The sequence below is a fragment of the Sinocyclocheilus anshuiensis genome, unplaced genomic scaffold (assembly GCF_001515605.1).
Source record: "Sinocyclocheilus anshuiensis isolate Anshui unplaced genomic scaffold, SAMN03320099.WGS_v1.1 scaffold195, whole genome shotgun sequence".
Taxonomy (NCBI): Eukaryota; Metazoa; Chordata; class Actinopteri; order Cypriniformes; family Cyprinidae; genus Sinocyclocheilus; species Sinocyclocheilus anshuiensis.
In genome coordinates this window covers 297,876-322,706 of record NW_015548236.1, presented here as the reverse complement: position 1 = coordinate 322,706, position 24,831 = coordinate 297,876, and the positions used below count along the sequence as shown (strand labels likewise).

General features: G+C 38.8%; 1 protein-coding gene across 1 annotated transcript in view; it reads left to right on the top strand.

Annotated features, from left to right (window-relative positions):
* Window positions 1-24,831, top strand: part of csmd3b (CUB and Sushi multiple domains 3b) — a 445,596-nt gene that overhangs the window by 275,600 nt on the left and 145,165 nt on the right. Inside the window, exons 13-21 of the mRNA XM_016441913.1 lie at window positions 4,219-4,401; window positions 5,247-5,573; window positions 8,000-8,194; window positions 8,668-8,806; window positions 9,412-9,599; window positions 9,750-9,938; window positions 11,782-11,898; window positions 12,595-12,810; window positions 13,251-13,439. Coding sequence (XP_016297399.1) covers window positions 4,219-4,401; window positions 5,247-5,573; window positions 8,000-8,194; window positions 8,668-8,806; window positions 9,412-9,599; window positions 9,750-9,938; window positions 11,782-11,898; window positions 12,595-12,810; window positions 13,251-13,439 — 1,743 coding nt within the window. The remainder of the gene's footprint in view (window positions 1-4,218; window positions 4,402-5,246; window positions 5,574-7,999; window positions 8,195-8,667; window positions 8,807-9,411; window positions 9,600-9,749; window positions 9,939-11,781; window positions 11,899-12,594; window positions 12,811-13,250; window positions 13,440-24,831) is intronic.

The window sequence follows — 24,831 nt, the reverse complement described above, 5'->3', positions numbered from 1 at the left end:
TTCTTTGGCAATGAATGTTTGTGGCTTACCCTCCTTGTGAAGGGTGTCAATGATTGTCTTCTGGACAACTGTCAGATCAGCAGTCTTCCCCATGATTGTGTAGCCTAGTGAACCAAACTGAGAGACCATTTTGAAGGCTCAGGAAACCTTTGCAGGTGTTTTGAGTTGATTAGCTGATTGGCATGTCACCATATTCTAATTTGTTGAGATAGTGAATTGGTGGGTTTTTGTTAAATGTGAGCCAAAATCGTCACAATTAAAAGAACCAAAGACTTAAACTACTTCAGTCTGTGTGCATTGAATTTATTTAATACATGAGTTTCACAATTTGAGTTGAATTACTGAAATAAATGAACTTTTCCACGACATTCTAATTTATTGAGATGCACCTGTATATATATATATATCAATTTTATATTTATTTATATGTATTGTTTTTATATTGTAGTTCAATGTATTCTTCATATATTCACCATTAATGTCCTATTCTAGAATAGTAGTATTAGAATTATTCTAATAATATGGAGCTGTTCTGACTGAAAGAACATCATGGGTTTAACATTGAGTAAGTTGAATGAGATTTTGATTGTCAGATTCTGTTATGTTTTCCAAAGCACAGATAAAATGAGAACCCAATGAGGACACATATGATATATGATGTGAGTATTATATGTGATATGTAATATAAATCAAGAGCCCTTTGAGGGATCCAGACACAAAATGAACTCATTAATGGTTCACTGCACTCATTTATTCAGTGGAAGAATTATTAAGGTTTTCACTGTCTTGTTCCCCAGTAGTTCGTTTACCTGTCAGGTTATGATTTTGCACAAAAGGGTCACTTCAACATGAAACAGACGTGGTTATATATTTAAAATGATGATTTGAATACAAAAGTTAATTTACAGAGGCTTTGATGTGAATCTGTAAGGAGAATAGCCTAAAAATATACAGAAATTTGTTTCACACAAGCATTCACAACAAGCCTGGCTTTTAATATCCTTTAATTTGCGTTTGAATTTGATTTTAAAGTGTAACACCAAGTGTTTTCCACCGTTTTATCTGGCACATAAAAACTTTATTTATGAAATAACAATTTATTGGCAGAATAAAAAACAGTCAGACCAACAGCCTATTTTTGTGAATTTGAGAAGCACTGCCCTAGAGCACAGAAGAGATATAGTTTAAGTTTATCCCATTTAGGAGTGTATTTTTACAATACAAATGCACTCCATTATGCTGACGTCTGTGACAAATGCATAATCTACATGGGTCATTAATTGTGTTTATTGTGACTGAAGTTTGATGGCTACATTTCACTTATTAATACAGCTACATCTGTCATTTTCCATCGATGAATATATACCCTTATGTTTTACCTCTGAGGGTGCACTGTGTTCTTATTTCTTGTGACAAACTTAATGACATAAAAACATAACACATTTACTTGATCCCAAAGGTTCAGATTACCATATTAAAAGAGTAGACAGTCACTGCTGAAGTGTTACCATGATTTGTATTCATTACCATGCAAATCGGTCTATTATTCTTAACTCTGGCAGTCTCATTGTTATTTATACTGTATGCGTTTTGGCATATAAATTAAAAAAAAATCTAAAAAGACGAACGTCACTCAGTTAAATCAAGGCATCAGGGATTTTGAGTAGTGCCTGAACCATTAGATTCTTAATTTTTCAATAAGAACATTTTCCTTAAGCACATTTTTATGTTATTTTAACGCCTCTGTACAGTAGAGTTTTATTTTAGTGTCTATAATTTCTCCGAACAGTATGTCATTGATAACTTAGTGTAGGTGGTTGTTCTAGTTTTATATGTATAGCATATGCTCTGTTTAGTAACATTTGATGTTGGTAGCCTTGAACCTCTGCTGCTTAAAGACTGCAAGTTTGACTTTGTAATAACATTGAAGAAACACAGCTGCTACGGAACGAAACTAATGTTGAATTTGAATGTAGACCGAATGCCTGATTACTGACTTTTACCGGTTACAAGAGTTTTAAAATGGCCTTTTTTAAACTTTTGGTTAAATAATTCAGAGAGAAACAATCTACTCAAGTATTTCTTAAGCAGCGGTGCCTATGCACTACTGAAGTTTTTTTAGTGCAGTTTGCCATTGATTATCCATAGCTGAACTCTGTGCTTTGGCACACAGTTTCAATGCACCAGCATATGGCCACGCTCATTTACATCCCTTCTTTTAAAGATAATTTTGTTTGTATTCCGTATGGCAACAATGCTTCAATATCTTCAGCGTGGTTTAAAAACCTAATTTAATTGAATCCTTCAAAGAAATAAAACCAGAGATCCTCCTGGGAGTTTGCCTGTGTGTTCTTGACTCATGTGACTCGTGTTTTAGAAGTGCCTCGTTTTGTGTCTCGACTCCACATAAAACTCGACTTTGCGATAATGAGCACTTTCTTGAGAGAGATAAAGTCAGCATTAATGAAATGAAACAATATCCATGGGATACACAAAGGGAGAGATAAATTACTTGCCATTTTCCAATGAATAAGAAATGGTTTTGAGATTACATTTATTTATAGGCTTTTATGTGAAGGCTGGCTTAATGAGTCCTGCTATATGGTAAATGCTCAGAATGCTTTTTGATATATTACATGCCAAAGTTCACTGATACTTTGTAATTCCCTAGCTGTTTCAGGAAGAAAAACATAGGTCCCAAACTTCCCCCTAGTGGGTCATCTGTGCTTACATATACAGAATCAACCTTTTGGATTTGATTGGATAACTTGTTAACACAATTGATCTTCACAGAGAGGTCCCACAGAACCCCATCACATTAAGCGCCGTGAGAGAAGTGTAGGGGTTCGCATCTGACACGCTGACCTCACGTCAGAGTGTAGCGCTGTCAGAGATTATTCACACACCATCAGCTCCTAAGGACAATTTGTACTCTATTTTTTGCCTCATCATAAATACAAAGCAGTAAATATGGCCTAACCTTCCTCTAGCCACCCTTCACGACTGACCAATGGAGTAAAGCATTGTGGTAGTCATAAAGAGACTGTCATGTTGGAAATTAATGTCATACATCAAGCACTGGCCAAAGACCTCCATTATACCTCAGGAGAAATCCCCTTCCCACATGTTCAAACTTTGATTTGGTTTTAAATGAAATTTAGTGGATGTTTTTTTTCTCTCTCTCTCTTACCGTCCATCCTTTTGGCAAACCCTCAAGCATCCTTATTCGGAACAGAGTTCATAGTTCATAGTTCAATTGTGAATGTCCGTGCAAAGTGTCTGGGAAGATGTATTGCCCATTCCAGCAGCCTGCCGCCCACTGAGTCGATTCTATGAAGATGGAAGGTGTTATCTAGGTATAGTGACCCCTAGACTTGGTTTCTATACTTGTGGTGGGAATGTCCTGGATGGCCGACTCTACCACTGAAGGGTCCAGGTGCTGGAGCTTATCTAGGCTGAACAGAGAGTTTTGGTGGCATTCTGTTCCGGTCAACTTCCTGCAAGTGCAGCGAGGTTCAGGACATCTGATGAAATCAGTCCATCATTGGATTTTTGCAGTACAATTCAGTGCCAATTTCAAAGCTACAATTTAGTAATTTGCTATAAGTCTGTAGATTTATCTTGCACTTTAACATGGAGAGGAATTGACAGTTAATTTCTCTTAACTAGCTCAATCAGCAAGACTTTTTCAGGCCACCAGCTGCACCAGAAAGATTATGCTGTCTGATTACCGTCTGATTAGCTTTTTTTTTTTTTTTCTCGGTGAACTTGAAGGTTTCTTGAACCATCTTGGAGATGTTGCCACAGTTCTTCTGGATTTAGTCTGGTCTCAGTTTGTTCTGTTTCTTCATGTCATTCCAGACAGACTGGATGATGATGAGATCAGATCTCTGTGTGGAGCACTGGCTGTTGTCAGACTCCTTGTGCAAACAAAAATCTCACTGGATTATTACAATTAATGGCAAAATGAATGTTTGGAAATGTAAACTGTTATTTCCTACTGACACACTACAGCAAAAGATAGAAATAACTGACTTAAAACCATTTTTAGCTGGTGAAAATACGCGTTCTAATCATTTTGGCCATTAATGTATACTGTATATAAAGCTTAAGCAATTTCTTTATCAACAGGGAATAAAAGGTTTCTTCTTTAAACTGCAGCAGTGGAAAGAGGAAATGTGATGTTTAGCGATCACCATTTACATCCTTTCTCTGTAGAAATCGACAAGGAGAGCTGTGGGGACCCAGGCACCCCTCTGTATGGGATGAGAGAAGGAGATGGATTCTCTAATGGCGACGTGTTACGCTTTGAGTGCCAATTTGGATTTGAGCTTATTGGAGAGAAGACGATATCCTGTCAGAACAACAACCAGTGGTCTGCCAACATCCCCATCTGCATTTGTGAGTACTGTCAATGCTACTGTACGTTGCAAACTGATTCATTGCTTTGGAAATGTTTTTCCTGTCCTAGTTTGGTGCTATTGTGACAGTTTTATAATGTATTATTTTTTAATCAGGAAAATTATGCTAAATTTAAAGAAGGGTTTGTTTTTATTATTGTCCACAAATTTGTTCTATTTCAAGCAGTACCATCTTGAAATTGAAATTAATGTTAAGATAGTTTTTCCCTCTGTTAGGTGCAGATACAGCAAATAAAGTGGGTGGGTGTGACTATATGTTAGCTGACCAGTGGTAGATATGGAAAATGTTTAGGAAACAAGTTTGAAAACTTTTTATGTTCCAAATGTTTTATGTTCCATAAAAATTTCCTTATAACTGGATTTTATTAACTTTCCTGTCTTTGCCTTTTCTTCCAAATGAATGCAGAGATCTCTGAGGCAGCTGAAATAATTGGCTTATATATACAGCCAACCTGGAAACTACTTCAGCTGCAGTGACATCTGCTATATTTTGATACTTCACCTGTAGGCTCTTGGCTTAAAAAATGCATAGCTGAAATTTCTCCACATGTAATTGGAAGATTGAACAAATCAGCCCTATTTATAGCCTGAAGTCCATCTATGTCATGAACGCAGTTTGTCAGAAAGTGCAGAACCTAACCAACAGCAGAATGACAGTATCCATATGGCATATTAAACGCATACACATGGCTAAGTGCTGTATTATTACACTGATGTATGATGTGGCATGTTTTTATATGTTGCCGGCTGTTTCTCAGTCATTATGAACATAGTTAAATTAATCTTTAGTTAAAAATTAGTAGCAATTCTGTTTTATTCTTTCAGTTCCCTGTCTTTCAAACTTCACTGCACCCATGGGCACAGTCCTCTCTCCGGATTACCCAGAGGGCTATGGGAACAACCTTAACTGCGTGTGGCTGATCCTATCAGAGCCCGGCAGCCGTATCCACTTGGCCTTCAATGACTTTGACCTAGAGGCTCCATATGACATCCTGACCGTGAAGGATGGAGAGATGCTTGACTCATCTGTGCTTGGCCGTTTCACTGGGGCGGAGGTGCCGTCTCATCTCACCAGCAACAACAACATTCTCCGGCTGGAGTTCCAGGCTGACCACTCCATGTCAGGCAGAGGTTTCAACATTACCTACACCAGTGCGTGTAACACCTTTGGATGGGTTTCTAATCTGCATTATGTCTGCATGGGGCATTTGTTAAGCATATATGAAGCCTGAATTCTGCATGAGACATAATGTGTTGTGCATCAAAGTGTACTGATAGCAGTTTTTTTTTTCTTGGTACTGATAATTAAGATGAACTTATCTTATGTTTTTACAGCTATAATCTAGCATATTGAGAGCAGTTTGAACCCTTTTTAACCTCTTTTACAGTACTATTAATAGTTTGTATTTTGATGAATATATATTTCAAACTTTCTCAATTATTTTTATAAAATGTCTCTTATATTAAGTCTAAATATTGTAAGTAGTCAGCTGCTTACACTAATTAGTCAAAAAATTAAATACAATACTGTAACACAGTTCATAGATACGGGAAGAAGGAGGCGGGAACCGGCGAACATTTAAACATAACTTTAATAACAAAATAAACACAAAACTTAAAATAACACGACAGCCCCTCACGGACGACTGCCGTGCACAAACAGAAACAAAACAACATAAAATCCAGGCCTGGTCCTCTCACCTCTTTCGAGAGGGGCGGGGCCGAGAGCCGTGGGAACGGAGCGAGGCCGGTGGAGTAATTGCTAATGAGCGACACCTGCACCACTCACCGTCTCGAGTCTCACGGAGGAGCTCCGGAAGGATAAAAAGGAGGAGTGACAAGAGAAGTCCAGGCCTGGTCCTCTCTCCTCTTTCACTGTCGTCGCTCCTCCTTTTATCCTTCCGGAGCTCCTCCGTGAGACTCAAGACCGGTGAGTGGCGCAGGTGTCGCTCATTATCAATTACTTCACAGGCCTCGCTCTGTTCCCATGGCTCTCGGCCCCGCCCCACTCGTCACAAATACTATTTATAGTACTTTTTTGGTTAAAAAAATTCCTTTATATTTATATTTGTATTTATAGTTTTATCTAAATCACCAACAGTATATTTAAATATATAATTGAAATATATTTAAATATATAATTAAATTACCTATATTGTATTATTAAAGTAAATATTAAATATATATTAAACAGTATATATATATATATATCAACAGTATGTTTAAATTAGTGCTGTCAAACGATTAATCCAAAATAAACGGTTTTGTTTGCATAATATATGTGTGTGTTCTGTGTATATTTATTATGTATATACATGATAAAATACACACACATACAGTATATATTTTGAAAATATTTACATGTATTTACATGTCTATATTTATATTGATATAATTTATATTATAAATAAATATATTTAATATATAAACATAACCTATTTTTCTGAAATATATACATGCATGTGTGTGTATTTATATATACAGTACATAATAAATATACACAGCACACATACATATATTATGTAAACAAAAACGTTTATTTTGGATGCAATTAATCACAATTAATTATTTGACAGCACTAGTTTAAATTAAAATTAATCATCATTATAATTTACATTTGTCATCCTGTTTTTATTTTCATTAATAAAGCAAATAAAAAGAAACGTTGGTAGTAAGCATCAATAATTTTGTTGACCAAATCAACACTTAATGAAAGAAAGAAATAATGTTCTGTAAAATATAAATTCATTGAATTTGTGATACGTAAAACAAACAAAAATGAAAGGGTTTCTGTTTATGGCAACTTCCAGGCATTTCAAATGCAAATACGCCGCTTTGTTTTTCCCGCCAGCTCATTGAATCTCCCCTCCGCCCCTCATTAGCACATACATGACTTTAATCTACACAATGACTTCTTCGTGGTCCTTCTTAAAGGAGAAGTGAAATGTCACGATAATCCATCAAAGTCCTTAAAGTAGGCATCAGTTTGCATGCATATTAGGTTGCTACAGTAGTCGTTAAGGCTGAACGCTAATGTCGAGTTCTTTAACAGACTGACACCTAACTGTTGTCCGTTAAGAGCTGTCAGTGCCCTGATGGAGCACGTTAAATCTGTATTCATTCTGACAAACGTCAAGTCCTTCTTGTAGGCCTTTCCTGTCACTAGACATCCATCAGGCACTCAGGGTGTTGTGGGGACAGCAGCTTTCTTGGCCAATCGCCTTGGGCCTCTATATATGCTTCATGGAGTTATGATAAAAACAGCTGGAAGGTCAATAACACTAACACTAATAAACAACGCCTTGAGTAGAAACCTGTCCTACAAAGTACCACAAATCCTCATTCTTTGAGTGCAGGGTAAAGTGAAGTGCACCACCTGAGATGGAGTGTCTTTCAAACTTCTCAACTTTCTAACAACCTCGTTTTTAACTCATCGACTTGTTAAAGTGATTTTTTTTTTTTTGGTAGTGACATCGTGGTGTCATAAATACATTTGACTACCCAGAAAATCTATGGCGAAAGCCTGTTCATGACACTTCCAATTCTAGATTACTATCTTATGTCATTCATTGTTACAGCATTTGGCCATAATGAGTGTCCAGATCCAGGAGTCCCCCTGAACGCCAGACGTTTCGGTGACAGTTTCCAGCTAGGCAGCTCCATCTCGATCATCTGCGAAGATGGCTTCATTAAGACACAGGGAGCAGAAACCATCACTTGTGAGCTCAACGGTGGCAAGGTGATGTGGAGCGGCCCCATCCCAAAGTGTGAAGGTATTTATTATGGCCAGTTACCACTAGAAGTAGACAGGAGTCCCCAATAAGTGGACAGTTGTGCCTAGTTTTGTATGTGACTCTAAATGGAATAGACAGTCACCTGTGGGTCACAGAGACGGGGGTTAATAGGGCATGTAAACCGGAGGGCATGTGGTGGTGAGCAGCCTGTCATCTGTTGTTAAAATCCTTGTCAATCCCTCGAATTTCGCTCAGCGTGTTTCTAATTATGCAGTAACACTATTCATATGGTCAGAGGAGTAGAATGACAGACTAACAGTGTCGCCCACCAGCAGTTTTAACACCTTACTGTAGATTTTGTGGGATTGTAAATATGTAAAGTGAGGTATAATGTACAGTCAACTGGTATTTATTTTTTAACTAGTCGTCTGTCTCAAGTACAGATACAAAAACAGTGGCTTTATGTGAGTCAACTAAAATGCATTTCTGTTAAACCTCTGTTCTTTTTACAGCTCCCTGTGGAGGCCACTTCTCAGCTCCTAGTGGAGTTATTTTATCTCCTGGGTGGCCTGGTTACTACAAAGATTCGCTCAACTGTGAGTGGGTCATTGAGGCTGAACCGGGACGCTCCATCAAGATCACATTTGAGAAGTATGCTTTTTTAATTTGAATAGATATTGTTGCTTTTGTACATCTGTTTAGTTAAATGGTTACAACAAAGAAATCTGTATATTGTAAATATACTACCATTAAAAGGTTTAGGGTCAGTACGTTTTTATTTAGCAAGGATGCACTAAATTGATTAAAAAACAAAACAAATGCTGTTCTTACGAACTTTCTATTCGACAAAAATCTGGGGGAAAAAAGTATCACAGTTTCCACAAAAATAGTAAACAGTACAACATTTTTACTATGTTTTAGCATTGATAATAATTAATGGTCTTGAGCACCAAATTAGCATATTATAATGATTTCTGAACAACCATGTAACACTGAAGACTTGAGTAATGGCTGCTTTGCCATTACAGGAGTAAATTACATTTTAAAATATAAATACTAATAAAAAATAGTTGTTCTAATTTGTATTAATGTTATGCAATATTACTACAGCATTGTGAGCATAAGAGACGTTTTTTCGAAAACATTTAAAATCCAATTACCGACCCCAAACTTTTCAACATTAGTGTATATTAAATATGATAAAGTTGTCTCATTGCTGGCAAGGACATTTAATTATTGTCTGTTTTTCCAACCAGATTTCAGACCGAGTTGAATTGTGATTTCCTGGAGCTTCACGATGGGCCCAATCTTCTCTCTTCTTTAATTGGCTCATTCAACGGCACCCAGGTGCCTCAGTTCCTATTCAGCAGCGGCAACCACCTGTACATGCTTTTCACCACTGACAACAGCCGCTCAAACAGTGGCTTCAAGATCCTGTATGAAAGTAAGTGTACAGTAAACTTTCCACAGTTTCAAAACTTGACATTTGAAAGCAACTTTCATTAATTTAGAGCACCAGCAGGCAGTAAATACAGTAATTGGAACATTCTCAAAATACTTCTTTTCTAAGCTTCATCTGTCTCACTATTCCTAGGCGTAACAGTAGATGCCTACTCCTGCCTGGATCCAGGGATTCCAGTCAACGGTCTTCGCTACGGTCAAGACTTCTCTATCGGTTCCACTGTGTCCTTCGGCTGCGACTCGGGCTACCGCCTCAGCCACGAAGAGCCACTGGTCTGTGAAAAGAACCACTGGTGGAGCCATCCACTACCCACCTGTGACGGTTGGTCTCCTGAGACATTCGCAGTAAAAAAAAAAGAGCTGTTAATCCTTGTGGCCTACTGATCAATGAAACTGTTCAGTAAAGAAAAAAGGCGACGTGTTGATTTACATCTCGAATAAAAGAGGTTCAGAGTCAGTGACAAAAAGGACTTAATAGACCGTATTACTAAAGCAAGACAGCGTTAAACAGCAGGCTTGTGCTGGCAATGAAACCTCTGCTCATCGCTGGATGAAAGACGTTACCTATGTCTTACCCCGTCAGAGCTCCTTAGGCTGCCTGTCCTTCGGCTATTTGATTACATTCTTTCGCTTTGCCTTCTCGAAGGCAGCTAAACTGAAACAATGTGATTCAATGCAAGGCCATTAGCCCGTCGCTGAGGAGGACTCTGAGAGGCAATTTGCTGTGAAGGCTGCTTCAGCTGATAGGAACTGATGCGCTCACCAGATTAGACATCCAGGGGCACTTTTTACTGCACGCAGTCATCTCACTTCCATGGGCTCTAAATGCAGCATACATTAGATACATGCACATTCCTGTACTGCTGTCTCAGGTAGCAGAGGTCTGTCTGATAGTGTACATCCTTCCTCTACTGAGCACCATGCTGTGTTTAAGAAAAAAGCGTATGGGTACTGATACGAATCAAGCATGCATTTTAAGAGGTGAGAGGTGACATTTTTGACCAATATTCCAAGAAATAGCTCAGGCTGGTATAAAATCACACTGTTTTTCTTTATACTTCTGATTCAAGCAGAACCCTTTTTTTTTTTCGTTTATTAAGCTTCCTTTTGCATATTTCTTATTTAAATAAAAGTTCCAGCATCCCTGCAATGCTACATAGGAAAAGCGGTTTTGAAAATTTGATAGATGGATGGATGAAATTATACAAGGCATGTTGTAAACTGTAAATTGAATGGAGTTATGCATAAGAAAAAGGGGAAAAAAGGCTCCCTGATTTTAAGATTTTGATAAATTTACAGCTTTATCACTCAAATCCTGATAATGTTACTTGTAATGGAAAGAACTGAATGGTATTAAAGTGGAAAAATGCTTTTCTATTAGTGGTCTGAGATTTTTGGACCCCACTGGATTGTCATGGATATGCATATGCTACAGTTCAAATGTTGAGTCAGTACCATTTTTCAAATGTTTTTAAAAAGTCTCTAATGCTCAGCAATGCTGTAATTATTGATCAAAATACAGTAAAAACAGTAATATTGTGAAATGTTATTACAATTTAAAATAACTATATGATATTTATTATATTTACTTACTATATTTCTATATGAATATGTTTCAAAATATAGTTTACTTCCCGTGATGGCAAAGCTGAATTTTGACAGCCATTACTCCACTTTTCAGTGTCACATGATCCTTCAGAAATCATTGTAATATACTGATTTGGTGTTGAAAACAGTTGTAACCTAATGAAAACAGAAACTTTTTTTTTCTTCGGGATTCTTGAATGAAAAGAAAGTTCAAATGAACAGTATTTGTTTGAAATAGAAATAACATTGTAAATGCCTTTACTGTCACTTTTGGTTGATTAAATGTATCCTTCTGGGAAAATTAAATAATTATTTTAAGTAAAAAAAAATAATAATTACTGACCCCGAACTTTTGAACAATAGTTGTTATGCAAGTGCTTAGAAGTTTCAATCACAAAGAACTAAGATATAAATGTTAATTCACCTTAACCACCTTGTAACCACCTTAACTGATAAGCCCAGTATATGGGCTGATAGAAGAGTGAAATCCTTTATGCTTATATAGTTCCATTTGCATACATTGAATTTACTGTAAGTGAAAGGTCTTTTTAAATAACCTTCCTCCCTCTGCCCTTTAGCACTCTGCGGGGGTGATGTTCGAGGACCTGGAGGCACCATCCTGTCCCCGGGATACCCTGAGGTCTACCCCAGCTCCCTTAACTGCACCTGGACTGTGGAGGTCAGCCATGGCAAAGGTAAAGCAGCAATTGATACACCTTACCTGCAGTTTCTTCCCTGCTTATTCAAAGTTATATAAGCATTCATTTTGACAGGCCAAATGCTGAAGAATATACAAATTGTTAACTGGATGAAAAGCACATAGTCTAGCTAAAGCCAGCCGTAGGTACAAACTGTCATGAATACAGATTTAGGTACTTGTCCATGCCCTACTCTGAAATATCATTATACAACCTTTGAGTTCAGAATAATGAAAGTTCCTCTGAATTTAAATTTCCCATGGCTGCTAATGCATATCAATTTTGAAGGCCATTATGTTTAGTGGACAGATCACTTGGGACTAAAAATACACTTTTGTCTTTCTGACACAAAGGCAAAAAAGGGTATCAAAATTTTCTTTGTTCTACGTGACCTCAGCCAAGGGCCGCTGCTTAAATTCACAGGTCCCAAGAAAAAAGTTTTAATGAATGGGCCTCCTTTCTCTTTGGTCTAATGAGTAGGCTATACCCTTAGTGGGGCCCACAAGTCCCTTCTGCCTTATATAATGAAGTTGACCCTAAATGCTTGATCATTCCTTTAATTCTTTTCTTTTTTTTGTCAGTTTTTTCTTCCTGCTCCAAGCTCCACCAGACAGTGAATGTCAGAGGTCGACCAAAAACTTGAACTATATTATTAGTTGGTTCATTTGTGCATTGTTCTTGTTTCCCCAATAGGCGTTCAGTTCACCTTTTACACCTTCCACCTGGAGGATCATCATGACTACCTGCTCATCACTGAGAATGGGAGTTTTGTTCAGCCGCTCGCCCGCCTCACAGGCGCAGAACTGCCCTCGCCCATCAACGCGGGGCTCTATGGCAACTTCAAGGCCCAGCTCCGCTTCATATCTGATTTCTCCATCTCCTACGAAGGTTTCAACATCACATTTTCAGGTGAGATATCCTGAGAATAGAGCCTCCGAAGGGCACAGGGACGGTAGTTGAGTCCTCTTACAGTTTATACAGTATTTACAGAATCAGGCTATTTTCTTATCTATTCTGTGAACATTTTAATATTTTTGTAAAACCCTAATGATTTGTGATAGAACTGCCAACGGTGAATTAAATACAAATAAATTTTTATATTAAAAACAGACAAATTTAATTAACTTAAAATAAATAAAAAATAAAAAGAATGCATTAAAATAACAAATAAAATTATAAAAAATATCAAATAAAATGTATTTTAAAAAATAGATAAAATAATTAAAATCTAAACAAGAAAAGACAAAAACAATAAAAATATTTTCATCTTTTCATGTTCATTATGTCTACCCCAACCACTAATAAATATTTATTTTAATGTGTAATCTTTCAAATTCTGTTTCCCCCAGAATACAACCTGGAGCCATGCGAGGATCCAGGAGTGCCACATTTTGGGCGCCGTAACGGTTACAGCTTTGGCATCGGAGATAGGCTTACCTTCTCTTGCAATATGGGCTACCGCCTGGAGGGAGCACCAGAAATCATTTGCCTGGGAGGGGGTCGGCGCATGTGGAGCGCACCTCTGCCAAGGTGTGTTGGTACGTTGTCAGCTGTTTTCATTCATTTAAACTTTTATTCTCTTGATTCATTACCAAATGGCACACCACATGGACATATTGCTGATTCTAAAGAAAGATAATGCTGCCGTGTTCACTTTGACTGTCAGCCCAATGACAGAAATGCCTTTAATGATAAACCTGTTTTTATGGGGGATAAATCAGAGGGGTTCAAACAGTGAATGGTTTAAAGGGACAGTTCACCTAAAAATGAAACGTCTGTCATTATTTACTCTCCCTCATATCTATTTAAGCTTGTATGACTGTATTCCTCAGTGGAAGACAAAAAATAAATTTTTGAAGAATTCCGTTTCTTTTTAATATAATGGAGGTGAATGAAGACTAAGGCTGTCACAACACAACAATGTTGCAAAATAAACAATATTACAATTATTTTAATAATACAAAATAAAAAAAGCGTAATATATAGTTAGTAGTACAATTTTTGAAGAAAGTCATACAGGGTGAAATGAGGGTGAGAATGATGACATAAGCTTCCGTTTGCTCCAATAGGACCATGGTCACTTTCTTTGGTTGGCTAAGTCGAGGCTGATTATGATAAGAGTAATTGGTTCCTGCTGTTTCCCTGGAAACACACAAAGAGTCATCGTGTTGCCGTGCAGAGGGGTCACGTTTCCATTTTGGTTCCTAGAGCTAATAAACTCCAGGACAGGAGTGGTTTGCCACGCCAAACTTCTTTCACAGTTGCTTTCACAATTCAGCTTGGCTGGCTCCTACCGAGAGCATTTGGAGTGATTTAGTGCTGCTATTGTCATGTTTCAGTGTTTCTTGATTGTATCTCTCAGTGTATCATGCTCACCGGTGTCAGTAAGTGACTCCCCGGCAATAAAGCATTCATCAGACGTAGACAGAGTGGGCTGAAGCGGCATCAATTGGAAGTTAGCCATGCATGTCACAAGACAGGGGCATAAACAAAATGGCAATTATAATAATGGAGAACTTTCGGAGGTTTGCTAGTGACTCTACACTTTTCTCTGGTCATGAGGGGTCACCGGCCATTTTTCACATTAATTGAAAAAAGTAATAACTGCATTTATCATGGCTGTTTGTGTTCAAATGTATTTATTTATATTTTTCTACCCTCAACCAGGAGGTTGTGTCCCCAGAATTCTCTTTCTGTTGCATTGTCCAGTGCTAGAAAACTAATCAGTTCTGGAGATCAAGGATCACGTCCAAACAAAGTTAGTACATCCAGTGGCAGATCAATTTATGGACGACATGCTTCTTGCGGAGGTGGCACTGGGCACCTACAGAAAAAAAGGTATTTTTTTCTAATAATCTTCGCTCATTTGCTTGTCACATCGATTAGGCCTGACACAATATCCGATTTTCAATACATGGCCAGAAGAATTTACAATAGCAATATTATTGTGACCTATAAAAATTCTGGAGGAAAAAACAATACTATCAGTCAGATTCATCTTTAACTGTTTATTTTGTGTCTTCTCTTTTTTACCCAATGAATCACACTGAAATATGAATGTAGGTAGACAGATAGAGCTTGTAACCATAACTGAACAAAAGCACACAAAAATAATCATAACTTCCTGCAGACTGGGGTGTCTAACACATTTTTCTATTTACAAAATCAAAAAAAAAAAACTCCCACAATGGCGAGCAAACTTTTTTCGAGCATATATAGACTGTCTCACTTTTGTCTGTCATCTCTGACATGGATTTGTAAAGCAGTAGTAGCTACACACTGCATTGTTGTCTTCTGCTTTTTTCCAATTTATAACATGTGGCAAGCATCAAGGTTCAATACCACCACCTACTGTACTGTAGTATGTTGAAGTGTCAACCAAATGATGCTGGATCGTTTACAGTATTATCGTATGTGTAGTATAAACATAATATCAGTCTTTCAGTTTTAAATATCACAGTTAAAATTAATACCACTATATTGCTACACTCCAAATATTAGTGATATCAAGTCACAGTGTGGATCAGTTTACCTTAAAGGGATAGTTCACTCGAAAATGAAAATTACCCCATGATTTACTCACCCTCAATCCATCCTAGGTGTATATGACTTTCTTCTTTCAAGATGAATACATTCAGAGTTATATTAAAAATGTCCTGGTTCTTCCAAGCTTTATAATGGCAGTGAATGGCAGTCAAGATTTTGAAGCCCAAAAAAAGGTGTGACCATCCATCATAAAAAGTACTCCACACGGTTCCAGGGAGTGAATAAAGACCACCTCCTGAACCTAAGTGATGCACTTGTGTAAGAAAAATGTCAATGTTTAAAACTTTATAAATCCTAATCTCTAGCTTCCTCTAACTGTCATACGTGCGTTCACGGGAGAGTGGCAGATGACGTAGGATGTAAGCTCCAGTGAAAAGTGACGAATGCAGAAGCGCAGAAGAGAGAGCAAAACAAAACACCATTCACAAATTAGTACAAAGTACAAAACAAGGATTTCAGTATAATAGAAAAATGTCGGAGGATTTCAATATTAGCCAAGAGGAGACTGGTTTTCCTTTGCTGTAAACAAAACTTGGTTCTGCATATTGGTGAGACTACCACATTCTCACCGGAGCTTACGCTATGCCTACATCCTCGTTCGCTGGAACACCACACTCTCGTGAACGTGCGTACGACAGTTAGAGGACACAAGAGATTACGATTTATAAAGTTTTAAATATAGATATTTTTCTAACACAAATGCATCGATTCATTTCAGAAAGTCTTTATTAACCCTCAAACGCACGTGGAGTATGTATCCATTTTATGATGGATTTTTTGGGCTTCAAAATCTCGACCACCATTCACTGCCATTATCAAACTTGGAAGAGCCAGGACATTTTTCAATATAACTCCAGTTGCATTCATCTGAAAGAAGAAAGTCATATACACCTAGGATGGCTTGAAGGTGAGTAAATCATGGGGTAATTTTCATTTTTTGGTGAACTATCCCTTTAATCTTTGCCACTTTTTGACCCCTGATTAGTTTGCATCTTTGTACTTTAACACCTGGAGGAGCTGAGAGTATTTTTAGTTTTGGATTAAAACCATAACTTCCACTTGAGGGGAGGTAGACAAAGGCGGTGCATTAATCAAAATCTTGACAGTAACACAGGCCTCAGCTTTTCCTTCCATCCATCACAACTATCGATTTTACATTGCAAAAAAAAATAAACAAATGTCATTTTTTAAAATGAGGACAAATGGACATTCTAGGCAACAATTAGGGCCAGGGGTTAGAATAAGCAAGCGTGTTAGACACAATATAGACATAACAGCATCTATCTGTTTGGCCTGACCTCTGAGCAACAAGAGTTTATTTATTTTTTCAATTGCATTTGTTGACACTGGTGGCACCAAAATTACATGGCCCAGCATTAAACTTTAAAGTTCCTCCAATATGTTTGCTTTAAACAGTAACCTCACAGATCTATTCAAGGAGAAATATGTTAAAGCCAATGCAGAACCACTGAGAATGAGCCAGCAATTTTCCATCTTGCTTTCTTTAATCTATTCCTCAAGATGAATCTTTCCGCTGGTAAAGTCTTCTGCAGCATCCGATCTTTCTCTTATAGTGCTATTAATCATATGCGGGTGACGTTTATGAGTTGAGTCAAGCCTGTTCAATGGGTTGCAATAAGAATTACATTATCTGATCACACATTACACTTTTTCTCATTCAGAGACCATAGGGCATCTTCCCTGACACATACTTACTGTTAACGTGAAGTTAATCACTTAACTTGAGTGTTAACGCATATTATGCAAGACAAGGTGCTGCTTTTGTATGGTTGAGATTATGCTGTGATAAATCAGTATTACATCTCCATTTTAGCAGGCGTGAGGATTGAGATGTTAAGCACCTTGGGATTTGCTAGTAAAGCGCTCACACAGATGGTTTGTTTTATAGACAAAATTTGAATAGATTAAGTAAATTAAGATTAATTTACTATTTGTACCATGGTAATCACATTGTAAGTAGTGACTTTGTGTGTGTGGAAGGTATTCATTTGCCAGCGGTCCAGATGTTGTGGAACACGAAGATATCAGTATCTTTATATAACCTCGGGCAGTGGTCTAAAGAATGGGAAGCTGCCCACAAAGGCCACATTTCAATTAAAGTCATAATGCAAACGCAAAGCTGTATAATGCATTCAGTGGTGATCATGCGCTTCGAACAAATATCCATGGCTAAAGTCCTCAGATGTATTCAGTTTAGTTTAATTGATTTGTATAGAGCTTTTCACAATACAATTTGTGTCATAGGTGCTTTACAAAGATTGCTGCCTTACAAACTCTGCGGTAAGCAAGTGTAACACCCGTTTGTACCAATAAGAATTTTGAGTTATTATTTGTGTTGTTGTTTTTCCTACTTTTTCGTAAGTGCAACTATGGATGTTATTTGGACCAGTTAGGTTCGACTATGGAGCCTGTAAATAATGTAAATAAAGGCTGGAGCAAATACAGTATTTTTTTTAATTTTTTATATATATATAAAAAATATATATATTTTTATATATAACAAAAAAAAACAGTATCACAGTGTACAAATGTCAGGTTGTACAACAAATACAAAACTCTATGGGTGCACCTCGTAAACACACTAAATATATCTACAAGTATGTAAGATCAATTTGGTAATTCTTACCCATACATGAAATTTGTAACTCACAAAAATCACAATGTAAATCAATTAAGTTTCACAGTCAATAAAGACACAATCCAATGAAATCTCGGTTTCTTCCACAGTCAAATTGTCAAATCAAATAGTTCCTTTCTTTACTCTGAAAGGTACTGGGAAGAGAAGGTTCTATTGATTGCATCGCTGAGTCATGCCTGAATTCAACGATGAGTTGTCTGTGAAACTCTGTCTTAGGGTCATCAATACGGATGTATCGTTCAATTGAGCCATAATCTGCCAGGTGTTTCAGCACTTCATCATCTCTCTCAGTGTGTGAGACCACTGATTATCACAGCGTTGCGGACACAAACACCTTCAGTGTGCACTACTTCCATTTCTAAATTAGCTTAAATACCCCTATCAAGTTTATTCTGAACTATCTGTACGACAGGCTCCTGGCTCTGGCTCGCCAAGTTTTTCTGTAACACCCGTTTGCAGCAATAAGAATTTCGAGTTATTATTTGTGTTGTTGTTTTTCCTCATTTTTCGTAAGTGCAACTATGGATGTTATTTGGACCAGTTAGGTTCGACTATGGAGCCTGTAAATAATGTAAATAAAGGCTACAGCAAATACAGTATTCAGTGTTTTCTTTGTATATGTATACACCAGCTGGTTATTTACTATGAGAAATGGCCAATGTTGAAGGAGAGAAAAAAAAATATATACACAGTTGTGTAACAGAAAAAAAAACAGTATACCGGTATCACAGTGTACAAATGTCAGGTTGTACAACAAATACAAAACTCTATGGGTGCACCTCGTAAACACACTAAATATATCTACAAGTATGTAAGATCAGTTTCGTAATTCTTACCCATACATGAAATTTGTAACTCACAAAAATCACAATGTAAATCAATTAAGTTTCACAGTCAATAAAGACCCAATCCAATGAAATCTCAGTTTCTTCCACAGTCAAATTTTGTCAAATCAAATAGTTCCTTTATTTAGTCTCTTTAAAAAAAAAATCAGTTTGTTTTATTTTCCAACAGTCAGTGGAAAAAAAAACAGTTAAACGTTAAATCCACTCCACGTAGTTGGGCATAAAAAAAAAAATAGGTCCCTTAGACAGTCCAGGAAGAGAATCTCCCCGTACTTTCAGCCGTGAAGATGGAAAAAAAAATAAAAATAACAATAACAAGTAAGCTGAGATCCCACCTCGTATGGCAGAAAACCGTAGTTTTTACAAAACTAACGGATTGCCCAGTTCTCTATACTGCAATCTCTCTGTTTTTTCCTTTTTCCTTTGAGGGTGTCTCATTGAGCATTCTGGCTCTTGAGAAGATTCACGCTTCTCAACATCAGACGAAGTATCACCAGGAACATTTGAAAGTGGTGCCCTAGCTTCCTCTTCGGGGTCTTCCTCGACACTCCTTTGCTTTTCCTCAGCTGAACATTTAGGCAATTCTTCACTCAATGCACCTTCCAACATTTCACCACTCTCTGACATTTCATCCGATTCATTCTGCAAAGTGGTGACTTCTCCAATCAATTTTTCCTTGTGTGCATTGTCCAAGCATGCTTCTTGTCCTGCAGGATCCATCACGTTAGGTAACTTCTCATCACTTGGAGCAGCAGAAGGCAATTGAGGATCAAATTCCATGTTGCAATTGAATACAAAGACTCAAATAAATGAAAATCAAATGAAAACATATTCTTTTCACCGAAAAGAAGACACTTCCCTTTCTTTTATGAATTTAAAGAAAAAACTAATAAAATGAAATAAATCACTGTTATGTATTGTGTGTGTTTTGTTTATTAATTAATTTCCAACTCTTTCTGTGTGACTTTATCACCTGTGCTACACCCTCCCCATCAGAATCTATGCATGTCCCGTTGCATTAGCTCTTACTGGCTGGCATGTGACTGGTACATCAAAGGTTGAGGGTAAGGATGTTTCAACAAAGTCAACTCCATTTAGAGAGTTTGTGAAGGCAGTGGTAAGGCCATGAAAAAGTGCTTGGGCGACCAAAACTAACGGATTGCCCAATTCTCTATACTGCAATCTCTCTGGTTTTTCCTTTTTCCTTTGAGGGCGTCTCATTGAACATTCTGGCTCTTGAGAAGATTGACGCTTCTCAGCATCAGACGAAGTATCACCAGGAACATTTGAAAGTGGTGCCCTAGTTTCCTCTTCGGGGTCTTCCTCGACACTCCTTTGCTTTTCCTCAGCTGAACATTTAGGCAATTCTTCACTCAATGCACCTTCCAACATTTCACCACTCTCTGACATTTCATCCGATTCATTCTGCAAAGTGGTGACTTCTCCAATCAATTTTTCCTTGTGTGCATTGTCCAAGCATGCCTCTTGTCCTGCCGGATCCATCACGGTAGGTAACTTCTCATCACCTGGAGCAGCAGAAGGCAATTGAGGATCAAATTCCACAGGAGGACCCAAGGTAGGTGTTAAAGTACCTGATGCCTCTTCATGAAATTCATCATTAGTAGGAATTCTTATCCAGTATTCTGGAACCTCATCCTCCATTGACCTTGCAGCATCTTCTGCACCATCCCCGTCGGGATCTCCACCACTAACCTGTTGACGGGTTCTAGGCCTTGAGGAAGGATTTGGTGGATTGGACACCTTCTCGGTTGCTACAGCGAGAAATCCACATGGGAGCAGAAGGTCCCGATGCAAGGTACGTAATGGTCCTTCCTCTCCTTCAGGTCTTACTGTATATACTGGAAGCTCACCAACCCGACATACCACAATGTAAGCAGATGGCTCCCATTTATCAGCGAGCTTATGTTTTCCCCGCAAGCGAACCTGCCTCACTAAAACTCGATCGCCAACTTCCAAAGTAGAATCAATAACATGTCTGTCAAACCTTATCTTGTTTCTTTCAGCATTCTTGAGTGCATTGCTGGCGGCAATTTGATAGCTCTCCTCAAGGTGTTTTTTCAGTTTTGACACGTATTGGGAGTGTGACAGTCGCTCTCTGGTGGTAGGAAGACCAAAAGCTAGGTCGATGGGGAGGCGGGGCTGCCTTCCGAACATTAATTCGTAAGGGGTGAACCCTGTTACTTCATTTTTCGTACAATTGTACGCATGACCGAGAGGTTTAACGAAGTCACGCCAGTGAACTTTTTGTTCATCATTCATGCTACCTAACATGTTCAAAGGTGTCCTGTTAAGTCTTTCCACAGGATTTCCACGTGGATGATAGGGTGTGGTTCTTCCCTTTTTGATTCCAGAGATGGCACAAAGTTCTTTTATAGTATGTGACTCTAAATCACGACCTTGATCACTGTGTAATCTTTCTGGGAATCCGTAGTGGATGATGAAATTGTCCCATAGAACCTGGGTAACGGTTCGAGACTTCTGATTGGCAGTTGGTATTGCCACTGCATACTTGGTAAAGTGATCTGTTATCACAAGTATGTCTTTGAAATTGCTTCGATCCGGCTCCAAAGAAAGAAAATCCATACACAACAACTCTAAAGGTCGAGTTGTTCGTATGTTGACAAGTGGAGCTGCTTTCTCTGGAGGAGCTCTGTGGACTACACAACGAGGACAAGTCTTAATCTTTTGCTCCACGTCCCGTGCCATTTTTGGCCAGTAAAATCTGGACCTTACCAAGTCAAGGGTACGATCTATCCCCATGTGGCCCATCTCGTCGTGAAGACTTCTCAGAACAGCTGCTCTGAACTCTTTAGGTAACACTAACTGGTAAGTTAGAACCTCTCCATCCTGTCTCTTCCGATACAGTACCCCATCTAGAAGTACAAAACGAGTCCACTCTCTTATCATAAGAGAAAGCTCAGGAAGTTCACTCCTCATGGTGGGAGGTTTCTCTCCTGAGTTCAAGTGAGAAATAATCTGAGAGATAGTTGAGTCAGCACTCTGCTTTTCAATTAGATCCTGAACTGACAGGCGAGGTATGAGTGAAATTCCAAGTTCTTCTTCCTCATAGCTGCTTGGCACGGCACTCGAACTCATAGCAAGAGACTGGACTAGCACTGCTTGATTACTTGCACCTTCCTCAACATCTTCAGGCATTGAACAAATCATATGCTTATCACAGATGGCTTCAACCTCATCCTGTGAAAGACTTGTTGTTCCTGGATTTTCAAGATGTAAGGTCAAGAACTTATCAATCCTCTCTTGCTCCTTTCTTGAGACAACATCTGTGGTCACATCATGAGGACGCCATCACATCATGAAGCCATCAGCATCAAGATTAAGTTTTCCTGCCCGATACTTCAAGGAAAAGGAGTAAGTAGAAAGAGCAGAAAGCCAACGATAGCCCACACCCTCCCTGTGCACAAATTCGAGAACCTGCATAACTGCCCGGTAACCCTGGACAATAGGCCGGTGATTCAGAGGCTTGGAATATGTATACTCAGAATACAGGGAGTTCAGGGTGTTGGTGCCTATGAGCACTTGAGCATTAGGTCTGCTATCTGGGACAATTAATGTGAGGGACTGCACATCTATATCTGATCCCACAAACTCCTTTGGAAAGGTTATTGACGTTTCAATATAACCCAAGTAAGGAATTTGACAGCCATTTGCACCTTCAATCTCAGTGGTGCAAGGGTTGTATGGCTTGATTTGTAAAAACATCCTGATAACATGTTAAAGGAAAGGTGGTCACCTGTGACCCAGTGTCAATAAGACAATTAATCTCTTTATTAGCAATCACCACTCTTGCAGTGCATTTAGTTCCAACAAGACCAGATGGGAGTCTTAAACATTTGTGTTCAGGAGTGAAATCCTCATCAGCAGGAGTAGATATCGCAAAAATGTCTGTGGGACTTTGACTGATTTCTCCAGTTCCTCTTTGTCCCACAAAAGGAACTGAAGTTAGTTTAAATCTTTTGAATCTGGAGCTTTGTTACATCTCTCCCACTGTACTGCTTTTCTTTTAGCTGGCGGTTCTTAGTACCAACCAAGGAAGGATTGGGACTACCCTCACAGTGAGAGGCTATATGGCCATCCTCCCCACAATTAAAACAATACCAGGGTCGTGGCTTAGCTGGCTTGTTGGGTTGGGGATTGGTACCTTTGTTTAGCTTGGGAGAGAATGTCTTGTCTGACCTTGACGGTGCGCTGGGCTCCTTTGGCTTAGACTCTTTACATTTTTTCGATTGTTTCATTGAGGCAATTTGATTTTGTAGCTCAACCACCTGTCGCTTTAATTCCTCCACTTCATCACACTTCTCAGCAGAAAACGCAGCACTAATAGAGTGGAGGTTTGACACAACATGCCTTGGGGGTCCGGAAGAGTGCTTGGCAGTGCCCAAATGTTGGTTCATTCGCACTGATTTTATAGCTTGCTTATCTTCTTCTGTTCGCAACAGCAGTAGCAAATCGGAGAATGCAGGTGGATTATTTCTTTTCTGCTCTAGCTGAAGCTCAGTTATTAAAGCATTGTCCCAGCACCCCCGGCAAAATTGTTTTAGCAAGTGCCGATCACGTTCAGTTGCAGAAACACCGCCTCTCTTAATGGCTGCGCCCAGGACCTTTTGCAATCTGTGCAAGAACTGTGATGGTTTCTCACTAGCATTTTGGAATGTACTCATAAACTTTGCAAAGAGCTCATCTCCATCCTCCACCATACCGAAAGCTGAGTCTAGGAGCTCAAGATAATCACTTGGAGGGGAATGAGGACTTAAGTGTTTCACAATATCAGCTGCAGGTGGGAGGAGACTGTCCAAAATACGTAGTGAGCGTTGCACATCCGAGAGGGTGGAGTCAGTCAAGAGGAATTCAACGTTTGTGCGCCAAGTATCATAGTCTAACTCATTAGCTGAGTATGAGGGCTTTCCTGAGAAGGGTCTCAAGCGCATTGAAGCAAGGGAATGTGAAGGAGTATCTTCACTTCTCACAATATGCTCAACAACTAATCGCTGCACTTCAGCTGGAGTCACATCACTCACTGTTACTTTCAGTGGTGTGCTCACATCAGCATTGGACCTTGAAGGTGATGTACTAAACTGTGGCAAAGAATTGTTAGACTTTGGCTGAAAGATGATTGACTCATTAGAGGGTGTGACATCACTGTGTGGGTTTACCATCGTAGTCCGCCCTAATACTCTTTTCTGGGAGCCTACGTAATCAGGTTCAGTTGCCAGAAACTCAGATTCAGTCTGTGGGAGAGATACAGCAGAGGCTGTAAGTTTAGCCAACTCGTGCTGCAAAAGCTCTTCCATCGGCTTGCCCGTCACTTTCGAAATTTCTCGTAGCCCTTCAATGAACGTGTGGGTTGCACTGCTGCTGGCTGCCGGTGTATACACACTGGTGAGGGACTTAATACTGTAAGTAACATCAGATGAGGTAGGGCTCTGAAAGGTACTGGGAAGAGAAGGTTCTATTGATTGCATCGCTGAGTCATGCCTGAATTCAGTGATGAGTTGTCTGTGAAACTCTGTCTTAGGGTCATCAATACGGATGCATCGTTCAATTGAGCCATAATCTGCCAGGTGTTTCAGCACTTCATCATCTCTCTCAGTGTGTGAGACCACTGATTATCACAGCGTTGCGGTTCACAACAAAACACACGCGAGAAGTGATAAGGAAATAACGCGAGAACCCGCGTGCGTCAGACCGGAGTTCTCGAGCAAGACTGGAATTATAATATATATATATATATATAGACCGCAAACTGTCTGTGAGCTGATTACAAGGAGCAAGGAGAAAAAGAAAAACAGATTATGCAGGAGGGAGATGCAGGGAACAGGGATTGGGTGAAGTGAGTTG